Source organism: Balaenoptera ricei, chromosome 6, assembly GCF_028023285.1.
Source record: "Balaenoptera ricei isolate mBalRic1 chromosome 6, mBalRic1.hap2, whole genome shotgun sequence".
NCBI lineage: Eukaryota > Metazoa > Chordata > Mammalia > Artiodactyla > Balaenopteridae > Balaenoptera > Balaenoptera ricei.
The window spans coordinates 101473234-101498904 of record NC_082644.1 but is presented as its reverse complement, the minus strand read 5'-3'; the positions used below and the strand labels follow the sequence as shown (position 1 = coordinate 101498904).

The 25671-nt window shown below is 40.8% G+C and overlaps 1 protein-coding gene across 17 annotated transcripts in view; it reads left to right on the top strand.

Moving 5' to 3' along the window:
• SUSD1 (sushi domain containing 1) overlaps positions 1-25671 on the top strand; it is a 149049-nt gene that overhangs the window by 43492 nt on the left and 79886 nt on the right. For all 17 annotated transcript variants that reach the window (XM_059925303.1, XM_059925302.1, XM_059925312.1 and 14 more), the window contains exons 7-10: positions 7747-7844; positions 8466-8652; positions 16082-16191; positions 19301-19493. In XM_059925303.1, the coding sequence (XP_059781286.1) occupies positions 7747-7844; positions 8466-8652; positions 16082-16191; positions 19301-19493 (588 nt within the window). The remainder of the gene's footprint in view (positions 1-7746; positions 7845-8465; positions 8653-16081; positions 16192-19300; positions 19494-25671) is intronic.

Sequence of the window (25671 nt, the reverse complement as noted above, 5' to 3'; positions counted from 1 at the left end):
TTGGGGACATTGAGAAGAGCTAATGCCATTTTGAACCAGACTGATAGTCATTCCAAACTATTATTGCACCTCCAGCAGCACCTCTAAGAGTTATTTGGAGGAAGTGAGGCAGCTGCCTCGTGGGTTGCTGAATTCAACATCTGGGGAGGTGGTCTTGGCCCAGAGCTACCTATGGAGTCACTTGGTCAGAGAGCTGGGCATAGCTTCTGGACCCTCAGCCATTTGCTTCATTGTTCAAGCTGCTGTGCCTCCACCATTCAGAATTCAGTGGGGGTACCAGGATTAGTCACTCCATGAAAAACCAGTGGATCTGCATGGGGCATAGTAAGCTATTAATTAGCTGATGCTTATAGAGCACTTTGAAGAACAAACATGTTATGTAACTGCTAATTATAATTACCAACCTCAGCCTGCCACCGTTCACAAAGTCTGTGGCTCCAGCTGCAGCTGTTTCCATGGGTTTATGCAAGCTTTGATTTAAGGAGAGAAAACGCTTTCTCCCTGAGGGCTGTGATCTTTCTGTGAGGAGGCCTCTATGCCCTCAATCAAGATTGGCAGCTAAATTCAATTTCCTCAGATAAAGGGGGCGATTTACATGCTGATTAATTCATGGCACAGTGCACGTGATCGCTGGGTGGGTAGGTACGAGAGGCTTCTGGAACTGTAGTGAGAGATGCTGATTACCATGGCTCTTGCTCAGCTGCCCTCCCTTCCTTCTTTTTCCTGTTTTTCACCTATTTCTTCACACCTCCCCTTCTGTCCCAAATCTCTCTGTGTATTTTGTATTTACCTCCTTCAATGTGCACTTTTGGGTTTTCTCCCCATCTTCTTTTACATTTCTGCCTAACCTGTGAATGCCTTCTACCCTTGTCCTTTGTTTTCATTCTGTTTACCCATCTTTTTATACATGAGTGTTTCGTTCTAAATTGGGTAGAATAACTTATCTTCACTTTACGTGAGTGGTTGTTAGTTAAAAATATTTTTGGAATCCCTATTTCTTTGGATTAATAGGATGGATCTGTGTGTGTGTGTGTATATATATATATATATATATATATATATATATATATATACACACACACACACACGCACACATATATATATTTAATTTTATTGAAGTATAGTTGATTTACAATGTTGTGTTAATTTCTGCTGTACAGCAAAGTGATTCAGTTAGATCTGTATATGTTTTTAATGGAGTGTGAACTCCGGCAAGGCGGTGGGACTTTTTAATTTTTTTTTAAGGCCAGTTTAGACTGGAAACTCCAGACAGCTGAGAATTAGGCAATTACTTTAGTGTCTGGAAAAACCCCAGGTGGAAGCTTGATGTTCAGTGAGTCGGTTTACCTCAAGATCAAAGGGACTGATTCATTCTTGATAAGACTGTCCCTGGCTTTCATTCTGCACAGGTCGTTTGGCTTTTTACGTTTAGAATCTGAGTTAATAATTATGAAGTTGACGCTCACTCACTCCAGGCTCTCTAAAGAGCAACATCTCTATGGAAACACAGACTGACTGCTGGGATCCTTTCTGGGCCCCCTCACCCGACTCAGGGACTGAGTCCAAATGCCTCCAGGCCTCCTGTTAGCTCCTGCCCCTTCTGTTTTGTTGTTGATCCTCCTCTTCAGCCCAGTGAGTGCTCACTCGCAGCTAGACATATTTCAGATAGAAGAGAAAGGTCAGCCGGAATAAATGGGCACATTTATGCAGATAGCCACATGGCTGGGATTTGTTTGAATATGTGCATAATGTTTAGACCATCAAGCATTATAGCTACCATTGATTGTGCACCAACTTAAACACCCACGGCTCTGCTAGGAGCCTTGATGCTTGATTTCATTTTGTCCTCAGAAAAACCCTGTGAAGTGTTGATATTTTCATTTCATAGATGAGTAATCTGAGACTCATAAAAGTTACGCAACTTTCACAGGGTCTTTCAATGACTAGTAAAGGGCAGAGACAAGATTTGAACTCAGGCCTTTAAACCTGGAAAGCCCACGATCTGTCTCCTGCCACTTTCCTAAGCTTGAATTATTTGTAGACCACCCTGACAATGTTTGCCAGAACAAAAGTATTTTTTAGTTTAATAAGTTTCTTAAAACAACTTATGTTTAAAACTTAAAATTTTAATTTAAATTTATTGATCAAGGACACAGTAATACATGTGATATCATGAGTTTGATGAACACCTGGGTTTTTTCAAATATACACAAAAACCAATACAAAGCAGACATATAAAAATGTATTCATGTGCCACCAAAAAATCATCCTAAAGTGTATAATGCATTTTAGAAAAGCACTACTTTAAGCCATGCTGCTTCTACCTATTTTATGTGACCCTAATGACTTAAAAAGAAGAAAGGAAGCATAGCAAAACTCTTATAGCCAAACATGCATTTATTCAACGTTGTCACCTTGGGAAGCCATACCCTCATTTCAGTGATGCTGCTATTATCAAAATGTGTTGGTTTTGTAATCTATTTGGGAATTGCCTTTGGAGGTAGTTTATGAGTCATATTAGAAGACTGGTCATATCACTTTTGAAATCAGATACGAGAAATGACATTGAGCTTGACATTCTGTTAAGGTCTCTTGAATTTATTCTGTAGGACCTTTTACTGTTTTCAAAAGTAGAGAAAATGGATATAAAATTGGAAACCAAGAGAGTGCACTAGACTAGGCGCTGGCCGCAATGGGACTTCTGAGAGAGTAGTCTGTGCTCACTGTATTTGTCCCCGCCCACCCTCTTCTCTTCTGAGCTTCCTGAAGGAGAATCAGGCATCCAACACCCCACTTCACTGTAGCTCTCTCTCAAGGTCACTGATGACCCCCTGTCAAATTCATGTTCTAGTGTCAATCCTCCTTCCTCTTAACCTTTCCACAACATTTAGCATTGTTGATAAGCTACCCATACATTTATCCATCTATTCAACCAGTCAACCAAATGATAAATATTTTAAAAATATCTATGTCCAGCCAACTGTATTAGTTTCTGGGGATGGAGAGATAGATAGATCTTGTCTTTGCTGTCATAGAGCTTACATTCAAGAGAGATAGACATTAAATAACTAATTACAAAATTATTTAGTTACAAACATGATGAGTACCACAGAGAAATACTGGATGCTAATAGAATACTAAAATACATAACTTTATATATGTACATTTATACACACACACACGCGCACGCACCTATGCGCCACATGCAGAATCTAAAGCAAAGCAAAGGTACTTTATAACCCACGGAGGCTTTTGTCCCCAAAGTCCAATGCAGAGTTCAGCTGGATGCTATGGGGGCCTACTTTGTTTAGGCCAGAGAAGCCTAAACGTCCTACAACTGGACAAGGCAGAGACCTGCTCTGCCTGCCTCTGTCCAAAGTCAGACCTCAGATCTGATCATGGCACCACATGCCCTCCACTGGGGAAGAAAGAGCCATATGAGAGAAGAGTAAGAGGTCAAGCCCCCAGTGCTTATGTTCTGCTCCAGGCCCTTCTTGGGTGGGAGCGAGGAGGTTGGGGGGATTGGTGGGAAGGAAGGGAGATAACGTTCGAGGAAGCAGACACTCCTTCAGATCTTCTCTTTCCTTGACTCTCGAGGCATCACACTCTCCCAGCCAACCTCCGACCTCCTTCTGCATTCCTCTTTCTCCTCTAGTTTCCCCTTTGGTTTCCATGTGTCCCAGTGCCCTGCCATCACGCCACCTGCTCTCCATGCCCTACCTGGGCATGTCACCTGCACCCAGGGCTTCAACTACCATCTACCCATTGATGACCTTCAAGACTGTTTTTTTCACCCAGGTAGATTAACTCAGACTTAGCATGTTCTAAACACAATTCGTTCGTCTCTTTCTCACAAACCCAGTCTGCTTCCTCCTATATTTCTTATGAGTACAGTAGAAGGCAATCCATTCAGACTCTCAGGCTCAGAGACTGGCAGTCAGCCTAGACTCCTTATCTCTTGCCTCCTATTGCTTCTCCTTCAGAATCGCTCACGGTTTTAAATACAGTGCCCTGATTTCATCTTTTTACCTTTTTGCTGAATAACTACTTCAGTGCAAAGGCTCTGGGCTTTGGAGTCTGGCAGGTCTAGTTTTGAATCCTGACTTCATTGCTTACTAGCTGTGTGACCTTTGGAAGGTTACTTAACTTCTCTAAGCCTTAGGTCTGTAAAATGGACACGATAATGGATAATGTCAAATTCATGGTGTTATTTTGAAGATTAGATGAATGATACATTTAAAGTACTGTACATGCTATCTGGTCCATAGTAACAACTTAATAAATGTTCACTCATTATTGATTTTATGATTGCCTCCTATGACTGCTGGGAAAATGTGATCAAATCTATAAAGACCTATGTATCAGTGTTTGATGTATTGTAATCACTGAGTAAAGGGTATCACATTCTTTCCTTGTGACCTCCAGTGTCTCCTTCAAAACACACCAGAGTTATCTTTCTAAGAAAAGAAGTCCCCATCATCTTCCTGCTTTTAGCTCTCCAAGTCTCGTCGGAGTAAGTCTGTGCTTAGTCTAGCGAGCAGGTCTTCCCAAGTCTGATCCCTTCCTCTCTCTGCAACCTAGCTTCCCCTCTTTCCTCCTCCCCAGCACGTTACACGTCTCTGTCACCACTCTGAATCTGCCACACCCTTTACACTTGCAGGCATTGGACCTGCTGTTCTGTCTTCTGTCTTCCTCACTCTTCAGCCATTCAGCCCTGAAGGTCATGCCCCCCACGAAGCCAGCTTCCCCAGGTCTTCCAGTGAGAGTTGGTGGCTTCTTTCTCTATACCCTGTGGTACTTGTGTGCAACTTTGTTCTGATATTTATCAAGTTGTAATTTTTCTGCTTATATGTTTGCTCCCTCCATTAGAAGCCATGTTCCTGAGGGAAGGACTTCTGTTCTGATCATTGTCACAGCCCAGTGCCTGGCATGGGAGGATGCTTGGCATTCGATAATCGTTCAGTTAAGGGTCAAGTGCCCTGGAGTCAGTTCCAAAGAGAACTTCCAGAAATGTTTTCAGTTTTCGGTACTATTAGAATTAAGGCATAGTCTCCCAAGTCATCTCTTTTAAAGGGGCAGCATGGATATGGATGTTTAATAGCTGATACATTTATAAAGAAGTCTTTTCCAGCTGATTCGTAGACACCTGGAGGGAAAAGCAACCGGATTTTGTTATACTACTCCTTGGGATGAAATATCTGACATCCCTATAATCAGATCTGGGTCCCTCTGTGCAGAGAGCATGGCACAGCCTGGAGGCAGATAGCATTTTTGAGATGTTATTTGCAGTTGTCATAGTGAATGAGCAAAAAGGAAGAACAAGAAAGAAAACTTTCATGTTTCCTTTCTAATCTCTGCTTGGGTGGCAAAGAGGTCCCGAGTGGGAAGGAAATGTGCTTTACTGGCAACTCAGAGAGAAGGTGAGGGGTGGGATGTTTCCTTTTCCTTCTGGACCAGAGGGTGAGTATCAGAGGGATGTGGGAATGAGCAGAGGAGTCTAGAACTCTAGGGCTTTAAAGGTCAGTGGAGAGGGAAAGGGCCAGGAATATTTGGGGCTTGTTCAAGCTGATAAAAGACTGGTGCCAACATCAACATTATGCTACCCAAGGAGGTGAATGGATAGGTCTTTGCATCTATCAGGATACCCATGTCCACAACTGGAGTATTTCTTTGATTTCAAATTATCTGTGCTCCAGGGAGAAACATTGATGTAGAGACCCAGGAGTGCTTTAGACAGCCATAGGTGATCCTCTGGTGTCTCTCCAGAAGTTTGCCTGTTTTCCTCTCTCTGCCTCCATTTATTCCCACTTATAGTCAGCTGACCTGGGCTTACCCAAGACCAGGTAATGTGTAACATAGAATCTCGGCAATGCTGCTGAAGGGATGATTTAGTAAAGATATAAAATCTTCCATAGGCAAAGAGAGCAGTAGACTAGGGTCTGTCTAAAGATAGTATTGGTTCTGAGTAGAGGAGAAATTAGTCAACCCTACAGGTGCCTGAGGTGCAGGCTCTCTTTCCCACTTGGAGGCTGAGAAGAGATTTACTAGAAGGGAAGGATGGGAGCTGAGATGAAGAGAGGCATCTTCTGGGGCAGAGACTTATCTTTCTCATCCTTCTTGATGGGAGTCTTACCTTGGGTTTCCCAGAAAGCAGGGCCTGAGGCAGAGGGCTTATATTTTTTTCACAATAGGGAATGCTATCCCAGGAAGCAGGAGTGAGGGCTAAGGTGAGTAGAGCAGGGAAGGAAGCAGAGCCAGTGTAAGGACATCTTGTTGCAATGGTCTTCACTGAGTGCAAGTATTGCTCCATCAGTGCGACAGCGCCCTGAGAGGTCTTTGTAGGTCTGCCCTTCAAGGGGAAGAAAGATAAGGGGCAGACTTATCTAGTACCTCCTGTCCCCCAGGAGGTGTTAATTCCCCCCCCTCCCCTTCCAGGTTGCATGTGCTAGGGTGTGCAGCAGGGAAGCCCCAGCATGGGAGACAAGACACGGTCGTGGTATCAAAGCCCATGCAGGGCTGGAACAAGGAACAGGAGAAGCTGAGAGGTTCTAGGACATCCACAAGGGATGTCTGATTCAATGGGGAAGCTTGAATTTGGGCTGAGGAACATTCCTGTGTGGTGAGATGATGATTCCCTTCTCCAGAGGTGATGGTTTGGTAACTTCTACCCGCAGGGAATTTTATTCCTTTTGATGTTGGTGTAAGTGAAATTTTTTTTTTTTAATTTCCTTTTTGGATTGTTCCTTGCTAGTGGACAGAAATGCAATTGATTTTTGTACATTGATCTTGTATCTTGCAACCTGGCTGAACTCCTTTCTTAGCTTTGTGTGTGTGTGTGTTTGTGTATGTGTGGTGTGTGTGTGTGTGTGTGTGTGTGTGTATGTGAATTCCTTAGGATTCTTTATAGACAAGAGTATGTCAACTGCAAGTAAAAATAGTTTTACTTATCTGCAGGTAATTTATTAAATGGATAAAAAGCTAGATCCTTGCCCCCTTCCCATCTGGACAACTTCCTAGGTGGTTCACTAGGTTCATTGGAAACTGTTACCTCAGGAACCGAGGCCCTAATACTGTTTCCCACATTGCCAAATATATTACATGAAATACACACAGAATATATTAAAAAAGCAGAACAACTTGAAGAAATTAGTGGCTTCCTAATAAGTCAGGATTAAATAGCTTCAGTTAAAGGAGCCCTGGAAGTATCCAGGGACCTTGTGGAGAATTTATTTAGTTTACCCCAACGGGTTGCTCCTGAGGAATGGTCCCATGTGGTGATGCATGTCATTTCCCTCTTGGGAACAGCAATGACCTGGAAATAACGCTCCATCAGCTGGGTGGGATGAGGAAGCCGGAAGCTGATCTTACCTGTGCAGCTGCAGGGAGGATTCAGGGCTCAGCTCTGGGCCGCTTTCTATCCCACAGGAGTGGAACACCAGTGGCATCCAGTGGCCTGTCAGACCAATCACAGGTTGGAGTTCTCACCCATACTTAAGCAGGAATCTTTCCTTTTCCTCCAAATCAGGTAATGGGCCAAGCTCACTCATGCTGAAGTTAAATTGGGTGATTGGCCTGGGGTAGCTTGAATTGCTGATTCGGTTTCTGAATCAGAGCATGAATGGTGATCATCAGAGAGACCAGCTGGGCAGATAAACTAAGTCATGCCCTCTAATGTGGTGGTCATTAGGGTTTTTCCAAAGCTCATCGATGCATTTTGTGAGTGGACTCTCTCTTTTTCTATTTTAGAAACAATTATAGAAATTAATGACGTGTCAGTGTTTAATAACACTTGTGTGAGGTGGCAAATAAACCCAGGAAGAATAAACTCCAAGATCGTATATGTGGTAAGTAAAGTGAGCTCCTTTTTCCTGCTAGGGCAGAAATGCTTACCATGGGAATAAGAGTAGGAGGGACTTGCTTCCCGAAGTGCTTCTCAATCTAATAGCTTTCCAATCCCATAGTTCTTTAAAAAAGTGAACAGAATTTTTAAGATATCCGGATTATTTTATTTTACATTTTGTGTTTAGTATATTTGTCATCCTCCAGCGTGTATGTGTGTGGGATGTATTTATATTTGGCATCATCATTATCGCTTGTTTGCAAGCTCTTGTATTTCACTCCCCCAGAACAAGCCTAGAAGCATCTGCTGCCTCGGTGACAGTTTGCAGCGAGCGGGTCTCAGGTTGTGTTGCCTCCATTGATCGCTGGTTATTTGAGTGCAGGATAGCACTCCCTGGAGATACCCCTCATTTTATGTCGCTTCTCAGCATTTACGGATTACTGGGCTGATCAGATTTCATCATCAGATACCTGATAGCAGAGGTTTGCCCTATTTATCTCCCCTGGGGTGAGCAGTGCAGTATTAAAGGGAGTAGTAAGAGAGTAGGTTCCAGCACCACAAAAATCTCTCTTGTTCGTTTTAACTGGAGTCATGGTGGGTTCTCTTGTCTTTTCCCCTCACAAAGATATACATAAAAGGACAACGGTTGGACCCCGTGGAAACAGTTCATGAGGAGACAGTTAATTTGACCACAGACAACAGGACCCCGGAAGTGTGCCTAGATCTGTACCAGGGCACCAACTACACCATGCACATTTCTACTGCCTCTCCCAGACGCTCTGTGCCAGCCATCATTGGGTTCCAGACAGCTGGTAGGTGGAGGTGAAGTCTCATTTCCTCCTAGAAAATGCTAAGCACAGGATGTGGGGAAATGTGCTTCAGAATCTACTGGTCAGGAGAGTTCACGGTTGCTTTCTGAGATTTGTAGCCAGGGGGTTAATTGCTCTAAGGCTCAGAACCAGAGCGGGTCTGGTAAGAGAGATTCCTATCCTATTGATGCCAGGCTGAATGGTCACTGATGTATTGATGCTCAGCTGCGTCCTCTGGTTGACGTGGAAGGTAATAAGGCATTTAAAAGAGGAGAACAGTAGGTGATGATGCAGTCCATTTCAGTTATCTAAGGCAATAGAGGGTAGCCACATGGCTTATCTTTGGTAGGAAACTCAAAAGTCATTCACTCTTGCCTATGGGAAAGGTGGAGCCAGGAAGGCTGACCCAGGAGCTGTGCTCCAGGATGGGAACTGACCCTAGGACTGATTGGGGGTGGGGAACCAAGTTGAGAGTGGGCAGGTGGAGACGGGGAGGCAGCCCTAGGATGCAGGAGGGTGGATGCGGGGTGAAAAGAGGAGTGGACAAGAAGGAGCTTCAAGAAGTCATAATAAACCCCAAGGCACATAGTTATCACATGGATTTTTATATCATCATGACAATTACAGTAAGTTTTTTTTTTTTTCATAATTCTGGTTGTGGGGTGTCAGGACTAATTAAACTCCTAATAAGCAAACCTTGAAAAGCCATTGGTGACATTTATTATTTTGGATGAGTTGAGGTAGTTCTCAACTAGCTATTTGATGTCCTAATTAAGAAAACTCAACCTTTAGGTGTTGCTGCCACGAGGAACTGGGAAGTAACATGGATGTTGCAGAAATAATTGAAGTCTGCCAGTCTTAACAATATCAAGCCAACTATGAAATTATACAAAATAGGTCTCAGGGTACTTGTATATAAATAAAACAAAATGATTTATTTCTAAGTAAATACTAGGTAGGGAAAGATATTGTCAAATTAATATAGTAACTAGAGAAAGTTGTTCAAAGTTAAAAATAAACTACTGTGGATTTATTAGGAATATGTCTTCTTTAAAAGAGCATCCCAGGACTCCAAACTCATCTATCTCTGTTCAGTCAGAATGACTGCTTGCTGTTCAGTGTCAGCTGTTTTTACTAATATCCTCTTCAACCTCTTCAAGTTAATTTCCACTGAGAAAAGCATGGCCTTTTGGGTCAGACATACCTGGATTTGCATCTTAACTCTGCCGCTTAAGAGTTGGGTGACCATGGCTGAGTTTTTTAATGTCTCCAGACCTCCTTCCTCTGTCTGAAATGTTAAGTGGAGTTGGATTAAATTTGCAAATTAATCTAGTGAGAATTGGGATTTATATTGAATTATTCCAACTGGGAACAAGGTACGTTTCTACATTTACTCCATATCTACTCAAATTTTGTCTTTGCTGTTTCCTTATGCACTCTTGTGAAGATCTGTCATTCCCTCCTCTATATCCTGCATATTTAGCCATCTGATTTCATTATTAGCGTTATGCTAGTTCTCTTTAAATGAATTGGGAAGTTTTCCATATTTTTTATACCTTGGAAAAGTTTATATCACTTTAGAATTATCCCCTTCCCTTAAAGTTGGACACATTGCTCATAATATTATTTAAGTTTCACCCCTTTGGGAGATGATTCTTTGATAACTTTGTCAGTTTCTTCTATGCTTTTGGGGGTCTGTTTATGTTTCTTACATTTTCTTGAGTCAATTTTTATAATTTGTACTTTCCTAAGAAACGTCCATTTAGCTGTGATTTTAAATATATTGGCAGATATATTGGCAGAATGTCACATGGAATATTTGTTTACAACTCCTCTGGGGTTACAGATTATATAACCCCAGGTTATTTCGATTTGTAGTTTTGTGTTTCTCTATTTTTAACACTTGATCTGCTTCGCTTGGGTTGTCTGTTTTATTACTGTTGTTTTCCCCAAAGAGTAATCTCTTGGGTTTTTTAATTGTTTTTCTTTCTCTGTCTTATTAATTTCTCCCCTTATTTTTTTTTTTTTATTATTTCCTTCTCCCTGATTCTCTTAACTTTGTTATATTGTTCTATTACTAAATTCTTGAGTTGAATGCATAGTTCAACTTATTTCCATTATTTTCTGTTTGATAATAAAAGCCTTCAGTGCTTCTTCCTCCCTTCCGGATTTGAGCTTTGGCAGAATTCCTTAGGCATTTATACATGTTCTCTTTATCTTTACTTTCAAGATATGGTATAATTGCTATTCTGATTTTCCCTTGATCGAAGAATTATTTATGAGGGTGTTAATATATGTTCTCTTTATTTTTACTTTCAAAGCATTATATACTTGCTATTTTTTATTTATATATTTATTTATTTTTTTGGCTGCATTGGGTCTTTGTTGCTGCGTGTGGACTTTCTCTTGTTGTGGCGAGCAGGGGCTACTCTTCGTTGCAGTGCGCAGGCTTCTCATTGTGGTGGCTTCTCTTGTTGTGGAGCATGGACTCTAGGCGCGTGGGCTTTAGTAGTTGTGGCACACGGGCTCAGTAGTTGTGGCACACAGGGGCTTAGTTGCTCTGCAGCATGTGGGATCTTCCTGGACCAGGGCTTGAACCTGTGTCCCCTGCATTGGCAGGCAGATTCTTAACCACTGCGCCACCAGGGAAGTCCCTACTTGCTATTTTGATTTCCCCATTGATTGAAGGATTAATTATGTGTGTTATCAAGTGGTAGGTTTAAAATATTTTTAACATTTACACTTTGGTGTTGATTTCTAGTTTTTTTTTTTTTACATTTTAGTATTCTTTGTGGGGAATTTATCAACATTTTCTTGGGGCTTACTATTTGGCAAAGTTTTGTGATAATAGGTAGAGTGTTTGCTTGTAAGGTAAGATCTAGTCTTAAATCAACTCTAGTAGTAAGGTTTTTCAGGACTTCTGTTTTTGTTGTTGTTACTGTTTTTTGCTTACTTGGATTGCCATTCTTCTCAGTTTCTCTTAGAAATTCTAATTGTTTTGTTTCACACATTTTGATGTTATGATATTTATGTTCGTGATTGATATCTTAATTGTAGATTCTTACTTCCACTATTAAGAAGTGGCTCACTTTAGCCTATTTAATTTTTTTTTCCCTGATTTTCTTGATTTCTTTGTGCTCTATTTGCATGATATGCCTTTGCCCCCCTTTTGTTCTTCTTAAAAGCTATCTGGATAACATCGCTACAGATGTACTCTAGGAGACAGCATATGTTGCAAACCGTTTTGAGAAAAGTAGTAGTTAAGCAATTTACATTAGTGTTGTTTGTGATATGGTTTTCCTTTCTTCTGTCATCTTAATTTTTTCTCTTTTTTATGCTATGTTGCTATGTCCATTGTTTTCTCTTTTTGCTGCATGGATTTTCTTTTTTCAGTGATTCAAACAGTATAGATTTTGCTTTTATTCTGCATTACACATTAAAAAACAAAAATAAAAAAATCCTATTTGAATGTGTATTTCTCTTATTGCCTGTGTTGACTGAAATAATGTTAACTTCTCCCCCAGTAAGATAAGGAAGTTAGCATTCTTTACTTCCTTTTATTCCTTCCCCTTTTGCTTCCCTTATGTTATTGGTTTAATACAGCATTTTATTGCCAGCTTCTTATTTTTAATTATTTTTAACATGTACTACATCTTTAAAGGATTCATTTTTATATTAATTTATAGCAATATTCATAACAATTATTTAAATAGGTATATGTTTTAATAGTTTCAGTGTTTACTGCCAGTTCTTTCATACCAAAACATCTCTATCTTTCTCTGTATTTTTATTTCTCTCTCTGCACAGTGATTTCTATCTTCTTACTGAGGAATGGGATACTTTCTGAGCCCAGGATTATCTGAGAACATCCTTTTGTTGTCTTCACAAGTGAATAGGAACTTGATTGAAGATAAAATTCTTGGGCCAAAACCTTTGTTGTCAGAATTCTGGTGGCATTTCACATTGGCTTTAGGAATTTAAAGTTTTGAAAGAGGAATTTGAAGGTGTGATTAAAAAAAAAAAATCCTATGTAGACAATCTGATTTTTCAGCCTGGATATCATAGAAGCTTTCTTTACGTGTGAAGTTCAAGACTTTAATCATTTACTTGCACATGGTAAATGTTTTGACCACTTACTATGTGTTTGACATTGTTTTAGGCATCAGGAATTCAATAGTGAATGAGACATGAGTCCTTTCTTTCATGAAATTTCAGTCATGGGTTATATACATGTTAATGTTTTTCGCAAAGTTTTCCTAGTACCCTGTGAGTTTTTGGATCTTCAAATTTCAATCTATCTACACATTAGGAATATTTTCTTTCATTAAATCTCTGATTATTGTTTTTGTTTGTTTGTTTTTGCTCTTCAAATACTCCTATGTGGAATTCCTTGTCTGTCTGCATTGGTCTTCTATTTTCTCTTTTTTTATATCCGTGCCTTTTTCCTTTGCCTTCTGTGAGTATGTAGCAAGTTTGTTCTCTATATGCATTTATTCATATATGCACTATTTCTTTTTTTTAAAGATTAATTAATTAATTAGTTAATTAATTTTTTGGCTGTGTTGGGTCTTCGTTGCTTCACACAGGCTTTCTCTAGTTGCGGCAAGTGGGGGCTACTCTTTGTTGCGGTGCGTGGGCTTCTCATTGCGGTGGCTTCTCTTGTTGCGGAGCATGGGCTCTAGGTGCGTGGGCTTCAGTAGTTGTGGCACGCGGGCTCAGTAGTTGTGGCTCACGGTCTCTAGAGCTCAGGCTCAGTAGTTGTGGTACACAGGGGCTTAGTTGCTCCATGGCATGTGGGATCTTCCCGGACCAGGGCTCGAACCTGTGTCCCCTGCATTGGCAGGCGGATTCTTAACCACTGCACCACCAGGGAAGTCCCTGCATTGACATTTCTGATGCACTTTAAATTCTGTTGTTGCACTTTCATTTCTTTTTGTTTTTTGTCTCTTCTAGTTCCCTTTTTATTTCTGCCTCTCTCAACCAGCTTCCTCTCTGCTATCACATTCTCTTACCATCTCATCCTTAATCTGTTTGAATCATCTTTAAAATTTTTTTACTGAAAGTACAGAACAGATGTTGCTGAATTTTACCATTGTTTTGCTCACTATTTTTTTTCAACAGTGTCCATTCTTTGCCTTCTAGGCGCGATCTCCCTCTTCTTCTTTGTAAAATCATTTCATAGGCTTTCGCCCCCCCCCTTTCTATATTATTTATCCTTGGAAGATAAAAGTTTTATTTAGGTTTGATATTTCCCTCATAATAAAATGGATGGCATTCCCTTTGATCTTACTTTTTATTGGATAATATTGGTACGCTTATCTCAGGTCTCATCTTGAAGGATTTCCTGCTGGTTGGATGATCCAGTATCCTTTGGAGAGCAGCTGTGAGAAAACCTACTGCCCTGAGTTTTATTTCTGAGCACTTTGCTATCTTGAGTGGTGAAGCTGTAGCTGTTGGGCCAGCTCAGCATTGCCTGGCTTCATTATGGTGCCATAGCCTACAGAGGCAGGAAGGAACCAAGTCTCTCCTTTTGCCGACCCAGGCTGTCTGTCAGGTGGAACCTCCAGGTCCCTAGGCCTCCCCTTAGAAGTCCTTCCCTGTTACTGATCTCCATTGTGCTAAGGAAAGGCTATTATTATTATTATTATTATTATTAGAAGTAGAAATAGTGATAGCAGAGTATATAACCCTGGGTGCCTATCAGAATTGCCTGGTGAAGTAAAAAAAACAAAACAAAAAACCCCACAGATGTCCAAGCTTATTTTAGATCTGCCATGTCTGGGTGAGGTTGATGTGCATTTAGGATTGGGAACCCCCAGGCTAAATGGCTCCAGCTGGAGCAGTCCTGTGGCCTATCCTTGCTTCCAGCCCCTACCTCTATGGGCACCAGTCCTCCCCTATTCCTTCCTTTGAGATTTTGGAACCCTGCTCCTTTGCTTGGAAGGCATGTTGCATAGAGCTCTCAGCATCTTTCTTTACCTAGTCTCTTCCACATTGTGCTAAGCAGATATATCTTCATGTTTCTGCCTTATGGATGGCAGTCAATCCTTCTTTCCAACCCAGATGCAAATTTTGACCCATTTCCACTATTCTCAGTCACTTCTGTCAGGGTTGGAGGTGGGAAGTGGGAGCCAGATGCCTTTGTTTTCAGACTATAATGGCTATAGGTGGGAAAATCGTATTGAGATGGGAACTCTGCAGACAATACTTCTGCTTTATGCTCTGTTTGTGTACAGACATATACTATATGTGGTATTTCTCACGTACATATATTTGGTATACCTCAAAATCATGTGCGTACATGGGGAAATTTTTGTTTCTGGTGTCCTTATGAAATCTTGAAAATGAAAGCTATGAAGATAACGGAGAGCACATTGTGATAGGTCTTCAAATTCTCTCTCATAGCCATATTTTACATTTTCCAGTTAGAGCTAACCAAGAATATTTTCTCCCACAGCTAATTGCCTAGTGCTGCCTATGTCAGTGATATTTAAAATGCTGTGGACAATTCCAATTTTGAGTAGAATACTTTATTGTTATCATTATTATTTCTTAGGTAGCAAAGACTCCCGTGGGAGAAATATAACTATCTTATAGTGATAAAAAGCTTCTCTCTGTAGACATTTAACTTTTTCTCATTTGTAGAAAATGTACAGACCTGTTTGTTAGGAAATTTGCTTTTCCTTGAAAATTAGCCATGGTACTACTAGACTCTCTGTGGGTTGGTTCTTTAATTCATTAGTAACAAATTTCGTCTTCTTCTTCTTTTTTTTCGTTTCCTGCATTAAGGAAATAGAACATCGAAGGAATGAATTAGGCTGCAGGAGGCATGAAATGACTTTTTTTCTATATAGCGATGCAAATATATCAGCTCTCTGATTATTTCATTGCCTCATCTGAGTAGCTCTTGAAATACTGTCTGCTGTGAGAATAAACATCTTGCCTGGTCATCTACTTTCTGGTCATCTTCTAGGTTGGAAACACCTGCTCTGAGAGTTCTAATCCCTGACCTTTGACTTTTATTCAGCTTTTTCCTTATTCTCAGACTTTCTGGCTATTGATATACTTACCTTCATGACATTTTACTTATGGGCCATCCAAGTGATAGAATTAACTCTCTAAAAATCTCACAGCCTTGTTAGTTTACAACAGTTTTAAAATATGCATTATTTCATTTGATTCAACAGCCTATGATATAAGAAAAGCAAACCTGATTACTTGATTCCACAAATAAGGAAACTGAGGTTCAGAGGGGTTAGGTGACTTAGCTAAGGTCATGCAATTAAGAAGTTGTAGAGCTAGGACTTGAAGCCAGATCTGATGCTTCTGCTGTTAAACACTCTGTTGGCTCTCAGAGTTTCAGCTGTCCTTGGCCATGGTATGTTTTGCTAAGAAGATGCAACCTTTCCCTGTGTTCTCTCTTATCTTTTAGGTGATGATCTCTTAGAAGATGACAGGATTTTCAATATTTCAATACATAATGAAGCTTGTTTGAAATTGAACAGGCATTCTAGGAAAGTTGGATCAGAACGAATGTACCAAGTAAGAAGATCTCTTATGCTATTCGTTAATGAATTGTGTCACTTAAAAATTTGGGTGCTCTCCAAGTGGGGATCCAGAGTATTTAAAAACACTAATGGAGTGAACTTCTAGATTGTTTGATTTTTGTTTCTAGAGATGAATGTGAGATGGCTGCAAGTGAGGGACTAAATTGAAGGAAGACACTATTGGGTGATTTGCTATCATTTTCTCTGTCTGGTATTTCACATGTATTATATTTTATTTTGGTTCATTTATAGTTGCAGCTTATTTTGTCATCAAATTCACACACGGATGTGGGTTTTTAAGAAACTTATTGCAGGGCTCTTGGTCCTCACTTAACTTGAATTTATAAACATCACAAATCTCAAGTAAAATTATAAGTATATTCAGGCAGGAACTGAAATTTATTATTTTTGTATCATTTTTAGTGCCTAGCAAATCATCTGGCAGAGAGTAGACTAAGTAAGTATTAAATTAGAATTAATTCATTAACCATTTACCAAAAGAATATCATGTATTAGGACCTGGAAGTTCTATTTGAACTAATATAAACATACAAGTAAACAGACAACTACAATATGGTGTAATGAGAGCTTTGATAAAAAGTAAATAAATGGAATAGGAGACTGTATGTATGTGTATATATGTCCAGGTACAATTTTTAAAAAAATATATTTATTTGGCTGCGCTGAGTCTTAGTTGCAGCATGCAGGATCTAGTTCCCTGACCGGGGATCAAACCTGGGCCCCCTGCATTGGGAGTGCGGAGTCTTAACCACTGGCCCACCAGGGAAGTCCCCATGTCCAGGTACAATTTTTTTAACAAGAAGCAAAAACATTGCAGAGTCATAAACAGTAAGTAGGAATTAACCAGATAAAAGATGTTGGATGAGGTGAAGAAGGGCAGTGTGGGCAAGTCGAATAGCTTATTGGATAATTGAGAATGTGGCTTTCTTGGGGAACAGAGAAAGCAAGGGGGAGTAGGAGGAGATGAGGCAAAAATTTGGATAGTGATCATCCCTGTACCCTGTACTTTTAAGCTTGGATCTTATTTTTTATGTCTATATGGAGGCACTGAAGGATTTTAAGCAGGTGAGTGAAATATTCAAATTTTAATATTGGAAAGAACACTGGACCTAGAAATATATTCAGATACCCAAATAACTTAATATAAAACAAAGATTATTTTTCAAATGGGTACAGAAATAAATGGTTCTGGGACAACTGGTTAACTACTTGGTTAAGAAGATAAATGATTCTCACTTCATGTCCTACACTAAAGTGATTAAAGAGTTCAATGACTCAGCTCAGTCATCTCCCTGGTGGGAGGCCTTCATTGACCTCCTCCCCCAAACGCTGTCCCTGCTCTGAATTGTTTTTCCTACCCTTACTTTTCACATCCCCAACTCACCTGGTTAATGCTAATTTCTCTTTCAGTGCACAATTAAGATGAGGAAGCCTTCCCTGATCCCCAAAGAGGAGGGTCAGGTGTCCCTCCTGGGTACTCCTCCAGCTTCATGTATTATAACACTTATCCCTGGGTATTTTATTTGCCTAGATACTTACCTGTGAGTTCCTTGAGGTTAAGATCTGTATCTTATTTACTATTGTATAACCAACACTGTATACTCTGGCTGGCAAATAATAGGCAGTCTGTCTATTTATAGAATGAATTAATGATAGAGAAAAACTTTCTAATATGTTGTTAAGTAAAAGGACTATATTATAAAATTGTACAGACAGTGTGATCCAAAGTTTGTTAACTAGAAAGTAATTTTTTGTTTATAGACTGAACTACATGTAGTTTAGGATGAGACTGACTTTGTATAGAAATGCAGCCTCCATAGTTGTGAGGTTTTTCTCCAGCAGAGGGCAGCAGTCTGAATGCAGAAGTGGTGAAGTCAAACATCTGGATTGGCCCAGGGCTTTGAGTTTTCAAGAATGGGTGAAATTGAGAACAAAGCAGCAAGGGTGTTGAGGGTATCAGGCAAAGAGAATGGTGGAAGTGATAGACAATGGTATCCAAGATAGGTGGGAAGATGAGGATGGGGGTGTTAAAATATTGGTAGAAAATCTTGAGTGAGGAAATCTTGGGGGATTTCCTGAGAGAGACAGACTGAGTGGGAATGAGTGGTCCAGAAGAACAAGGAATTGTGAGATGTTGGTGGAGCAGCTCCGAGGATGACAGTCAAGGACGTGGCAGTGGATGTGGGTAGCTGAAGCGGAGTGGAGGAACTTCACAGCACTGAACTCAAGCAACTCTGAGGCCAGGTTTTGATGGCTTACCTATAAGGACCTTTATGTTACCCAAGAGAATGCTAGGAATTGGGGGAGAGAGGAATCTCCCAAATGAGCCAGGGTTTTGGATGTCTGTGGAAGAATGACAGTGATGAGGAAGGGTAGAGGGTGGAATAGCCAATGACACAAGCATCAAAGGAAACACTAAAAACATGTACATCCAGCTAAAACACATTGATTGATCAAGAGCTGATCGTATTACTTCTGTGACCTTCACATGTTTTTTTTTTTTTTCTCTTATAAATCCCTGTATTATACATACATCTTGAGTTGGCAGTGGTTAGAGCATTATTGGGTTACCAGTGTGTGTGATGACTCTGTGGACCAAAAACTGTTTCCCAGAACTCTAATAGGAAGGCTCCAGTGAAGTACCATGACTCAGTTGCTTTGAATGCATAATTTGGGATAGTCCTCATACAGTGTAAAAAGTCTGTTCCATGAGGCTTGTCTATGGATTCCTTATGAATGAAAAGAAATGAAAAGAATTTTGCCCAGTAACTCCAGTACAGTCTCCTTCACCTGGGAAGGCTCAAGGGGTTACTTTAGAATAGCCTGACATTTCGTCCATCTGAGATGTAGTTATGCATTTTAAGCTTAGTCTTATAGCTGGTTGAGAGGGAGGTTGAATAGGGTACGTAGGGTAGCTTTGTAAAGTTCTTGTCCAGTTTAGCCTGCTATTGTATTAAAAATAATTCTGTGTGGGTGAGGACAAGTAGAAGGAACCTTCCTGCTTTCTTTCCATTTTGCTTATAGTCTAGACATCTGCAAGCCAAATGAATTTAATGCATCGCTTTCTTTTAATCTCCCAACAGTTTAAAGTTCTAGGTCAAAGGCGGTATCTGCATAATTTTTATCACGCAACATCATTTAACTTCACAACGAGGGAACAAACCGCAGTGGTGTGTTTAGATCTGTATCCAGCAACTGAGTACACAGTGAATGTCACCCTCCTGGGATCTCCCGAGCAGCACTCAGTGCAAATAACAATAACAACCGCACCAGCAGGTGGGTGTAGATGTCTTTCTGTTTGGTATCTCAAGACAACAAGTTAAATATGTGTATTGAACTGTACAACATGGGGCAGCATAAAGAATGATAGTCTCAGAGTCAAGAGACCTGGGTTCTAGTTCTAACAAACTACCAATGTTTTCTGGGGCACAGGGTCCCTGAATCTTACCACCTCTCCCCTTTCCCACTTGGGTTCTGGCTCAGAGACGGTACAGACCAGGAGTGGACTGCTTTACTCAGGAATTCCTAGGAGTGATGGATTGAGAATACTGTAAGGCTTCCTATCTCTCACCTCAAATTTAAGACAGCTGGACTCTAAGGGTAGTCATTATGGGCAACTAGAACTAACTTCCAGGAGATCAGAAACGTGAGCTGCAGTGTGTTGAACATGGGTAGGACAAGGAGGCCTCCTGACGGCGCTGTACGAGTACATTAACCCGACACAGAGAACAGTGGCCTAAAGCAGGTCAGGCTCCTTCTCCTGTTGCTTGCAAGGAAGCCAAATAGAGGCGGCTGTGTCAACTCCACAGCCCTCCCTAGCGGAGAGGGATGCAGAAGTCTCTACCATTTCTTTTGTTCTTTCATCAGTTGGGTTGCTTTTTTTAAAAAAATATTTATTTATTTATTTGGTTGTGCTGGGTCTTAGTTGTGGCTCGCGGGCTCCTTAGTTGCCACATGCATGTGGGATCTAGCTCCCTGACCAGGGATGGAACCTGGGCCCCCTGCATTGGGAACGCGGCGTCTTAACCATTGTGCCACCAGGGAAGTCCCTCATCAGTTGGGTTTAACGGACAAATTTATGGGCAACCATTGAAAGAAAATAGTAGAATAAGATAGGTCTCGCTCCTACCTTCCTGAGGCCTTTATCCTGTTCACCAACTGATCTTTATGGGTCAGTAGTGGGCACATTGGTCTTTGTACTTGGAAGGCTCTGAAATGCAGTAGACACAAATGAGGGCCATGCAGTACCGGAGGCTGAAAATTCACTCTTTATTGTATTTTTCATCTCAGATTGTGCCTTTTATCAGCAGAGGTTGCACAATGAAGACCTCCTGACAGCATAAACCTAGCCCCCACATACATTTCTGGCTACAGAATAATGCTCACAATTTGAATATGCATTTCCTCCAATTATTAAATCCTCAGAGAAATTAAAGTCTAAAAATAACACCCACTTTTCCTTGTAAATTAACGTGTAAAGGCACTCAAGTCCCAGGTTCTTTCCTCCCCAGTGCCTTCTCTACTAAGCCTCTGTTAGAGTGGCCTCCCTGAGACAGAGAGTGTGTTCTAGCTGTTACATCCTATAAATCTTTTTTTTTGTAGTAGATGTTACTTCTTAGGTACCTCCAAAGTTGAATTAATCTTATTCCAAGTTTCATTGTCCCATTTCTCAGCATGAGTCCCAGAGATACAAAACTTAGAAAAGCAAAGTTATGTGATAGTTATACAACACTGTGAATGTACTAAATATCACTGAATTGTATACTTTAAAGTGGTTAATTTTATGTTGTGTGAATTTCATCTCAATTAAAAAAGAAAAGCCAATGGCTTAGATACGTTCTTCTTGCACCTGGGCCTCAGTTACCTTCTGAGTGATTCGTACGTGACGTAATGCAAGTAAAATGTTTAGAACGGTTCCTAGTACATAATAATGGTGATGACAATACTAGCTTTGTTTATTGAGCACTGAAGATGTCCAGGCATTTTTCAAAGTGCTATCCTTCGGTCAACCCAAACCTACCCAACCTTTTGAGGACGGCATTATTTTATTCCCATTTTACAGATTAAAGATCATGAGGCACAGAGAAGGTAAGCAACTTGCCCAAGATCACGCACTTAGTGAGATGTACAACTGGGATTTGAATACAGGCATTCTGGCTCCAGGGCCCTCATTTTTAATCAGTACATCTACTGCTTTTTACTAAATATTTAGTGCTTAAAAAGAAAAAAAGGAAAATTTTGTTCCTAGAACCTAGTGCATAAGTCAGTCTAGACCCACCTTGCTTTTTTCAACCTTGGACCGTGAGCAAAAACTTCAAATGTAATGGGTGTGTAAATGCATTCGTTTAATAAATGTTCATTTCTTATCTACTGTGTGTCAGGCAGGTTCTGATAGCTGACAATGTAGCAGCAATAAAACAGACTCAGTTGTCATGGGGTTGGAGTCAGGAGGTTGGAGAGGAGACAGATAAACAAGTAAGGAAATACATCAGATGTTAGGTGGGGCTAAGTGGTAAGATGAAGAATAAAGCTTGGCAAAGGGAGTGGCAATTGATGGTCAGGGAAGGCCTCTATTATAAAGAGACACGTAAGCACAGGTCTGAAGGAAGTGGGGGGGAACACCAAATGACAGGCATGTCCTTGGCATGTTCTGGGAACATCAAGGGAGCCAGCGTGGCTGGAGCAGAGTGAGCTGGAGAAAGTGGTGGGAGATGAGGTCTCTAGCTTGAGTATAACGAGGGGGCCATGGTGTCAAGTTCAGAAAGTGAGACTATCGTTACCTCATCCTTTGCAATGTGGACCCCAGATTATCAGTAGTGCATATAATGTAGCATGTGATGTGACAGCCTCTATAGGTTACTCAGCTGTCTGAAGTCCACCCCCTGTGAATTTCAACTTAATTTGGGAAATCTCTTCTCTTGAGGTTATTGGATTCAGTCTGACACCAGGCTTCCCATCTGTTGTGGGGGAAAGAAATTTATGCTTTTTGAAAATTTTGGAACTTTGCCAATGGTGGTTCCAGGTCTTTCTTGGTGTCTATCCCAAGTATTTAGAACCTTTTATTTTCATGTCTCCTTTGAGCCCTTTTTCTACCTACCCTCCACCATTGCTGAAGATCTTGATCTGTGTAGTGAAAGAGCCTCCTTTCTTTGTGAGCAGGACATCCCATATTTATAGTAGGAAACTCTTCAAGTGAAATGCACTGTCTTAAACAGAAATGGACTCACAGACATGGAAAACAAACTTACGGTTGCTGGGGGGTGGATAGCGGGAGGGCAGGGGGAGAGATAAATTAGGAGTTTGGGATTAACCTATACACACTACTGTATATAAGGTAGGTAAACAACAAGGACCTACTGTATAGCACAGGGAACTATACTCAATATCTTGTAATAACCTATAATGGGAAAGAATCTGAAAAAGAACAGATATATATGTAAAATTGTATACCTGAATCGTACACTTGAAACTGACACAACATTGTAAATTAATTATACCACAACAACAAAAAAGAAGGAGGGAACATGCCAAATGAGGAGAAAAGTACTGCAATAAACTCATATTTAACTAAAAAAAAAAAAAAAAAAGAAGTGCATTGTCTTGCATGCCTGCCTCCTTCACACTCCCAGTTTCCTGCTGTTTTCTCGGAATTTCTCTATCTCCAGAAAGATCCTAAGTATTGTTTTAATTCTGAGCAACGTGGCTTCCTATTATTGAATGCCTTGCTTCTGAGTCCTGCTTCCTGGTTAGGAGGTTTCCCTTGTCTTCCCTGGAGTATTACCCTCAGCTAATCCTTGAGCTGCTGTTGAGTTTCTGGAACCTGTGTTTTCACTGGTCTAATGAGGTCTAGGAAGTCCCTTAGTTTTAGTGGTTTTTCACCCAAGCCCCACCTTTCCTTAGAACTGAATTTCTGAGACTTGAACTGCCTGTGCTTCTTTGATGGGAACTGAAGCATTTTTCCTGCCACCATTTCCTTTTCTGCATCGGGAGAGATAATCGTCCAGTGTTCCAGGTCCTTCTAAGTATTCCTACTGCTCCGGCAGGCCAGCTGAGTAGTAAGCTTTCAACCTTCCATGCCAGCTGTTTCTGTTCCTTCTTCCTCCCCAGGCCTGGCTAATACATTTGCTTGGTCTTAGGACTTTCCTTCTCTATATTTGCTTTTTGTTTTCATACTTACATTTTTGTTCTCCTAACATATTACTTTCGATTCTGCCTGTGAGGTCTCTATAGAGCAAGAATGGTGCCACGTTCACCCAGTGTTCAGGTAAATTCTGCCCACCTTTCCCTTTTATTAGGAGGTATTTATTTTTATTCAGTTCAGCCTATAACCTCAGCCCTGATCAAGGGTCATGCTCCCTGGATCCTCCTTAATATTTCTCTGCTTTTCTGTTCCTTCTTTTCAAGTTCTAAATCCTTGCATTTCCCAGGCAGGCTTCCTTATAGCCTGGGCTATACCCTCTCTTTCATCTGTAAGGACAATGCCACCTTGGAATTCATTTAATGATACCTGAAGAATTCTACACTGATCCTTCTAGTATTTCTCTTTTTAAATATGTCCACGTTTTCTGTAACTACATAGCACCACAACTCCAGTTATTAAAGAGTTCTCCATTAGTGCCTACTCTGGGTTCCCTATTTAAAACTGTAAGAGGATCCTTTTTGATAGAATAATACCTGACTCTGGGTACCCTTTTAGGGGGGTCATTTTAGTTTGTTCTCCAAAATAGTCCCTTTATTCTTCTCTTTGATGATTTTCAGCCATTTCCCTGACTTAGTAAATATTTCTACTTTTCTAATCTCTTTAGAACAGTTACGTTTAGATATAGCTCCTTTTCCTTGTCATAGTTTTCTAGCTGGGCTAATGTGATTTCAAATTTTCTTCTCCTCCTTGGTGTGCTTTCCTTCACTTTATTCCATTCTCTCCTAATCTTGTCCCATTTGCAAGATCAAAACCTGTTTTGTAAACTGATTTCATTCCTTTTTCAGAGGCTGGGCAAATCTCAGAGGGTTCTAGGCCTACACCTTTTATGACTCCTTCCCAGCACTTGAGTTTGTAAAATCCCACTGGATTTTATCCTCTCCACCCAAGAAGAATCCCTGGTGTAGAATCCCCAGTCTGGGGCTCTGTAAAACAATCCAGAGCAATTTGAGAGCCTGTGGTGTTGGGGTGACTCCTGAGCCTGTAGACCAACCATGGATTCAGTCTTTCTCAGATCTCTTTCTTCTGAACAAGATAAAGAGGGACAGAGTTTTGGGCAGCTAATCTCCTGTTGTCTGCTAATGTCAGGCTCCCCCAAATGCTTTCTAAAATCTATCAAAATCTTCCACTAATGCTCTCTTTGTGCTTCTCAAACGTTAGCGAACAAAGAATCAACTGGAGAGCTTATTAAAGCACAGGTCCTTGGGCTCCATGCTAGAGGTTCAGATTCAGCAGGCCTGGAGTGAAGACCCCAGATTTTCATTTCTAGCAAGTCCCAGGCCTTGCTGATGCTGCCAGACCATAATTTGAGCAGCACTGCTCTAACCACATAGACCTTAGCTACTTCTGGGCAATTTAAAGCCCTCACTTGAAAGAAAAGACCCGATAAAGAGAAAGACCAAAAAAAAAAAAAAAAAAAAAAAAGTGATAACCAAAATAATTCCAAGTGCTCATGCCTAAGAAACCTGTGTGTTTTGCCTGATTTGTGAAGTTTTCCTGGTAATCGAATATCTACCTCATCTATTCTTGCAGTTCCAGCTATAGAGACCGAGAGCCTCCATCTTCCCTGATGGTGCTTTGCTCCCCGGTGGCGGCTCCTCTCTTTATATAAACTCAGAGTCCCAGTCAGTGTATTCACATGTTGCAGGGGAGAGAGACTGAATCTTACCCCTCCTTCCTGCAGGCTGACAAATGAGAAGGGAAATATCAGCTTTATTGCCTGAGCAAGTTCCCAGGAACTACCCCTAACACAGTTTCTAGTACTAAAAGTTATATTGGAGAATGAGGCTTAGAAATGGCCAAATGGGGTTTTCTACTGCCTCTCCCCATGGAAGTATGGGCAGTTGGATCTTCACGGGGACCTTGCCTGGCTTACCCACACAGACTTAGGCTGAAGATCTGAGGAGAGGGAGTGGGCAAAGACCGGTTACTTACCTCTTGGAGACTGGAGATACACATGCCCCTTGTGCCTAAGCGCAGGCAGGTCCCAGAGAGCAAAAATCTGCATCTTTTTTGGGCAGTGACCTGTAATGTATGAACTCCATCCACTAGGAAATGTGACCCAAGGAATAGTAGTCTCCTTCTTACCTGTCAGATTACATATTTACTGTTCATTCCTTGAGGATTAGTGAGTAGGGAGTGGAGAGAGGCCAAAATTGTCCTTTCCTTTATAAAAATGGGAAGACAGGTAAATAGCAGCCTTGAACACACATGACCTCTGTAATGTTAGAGGGTTGATCAGGAAAGGTCCATTCT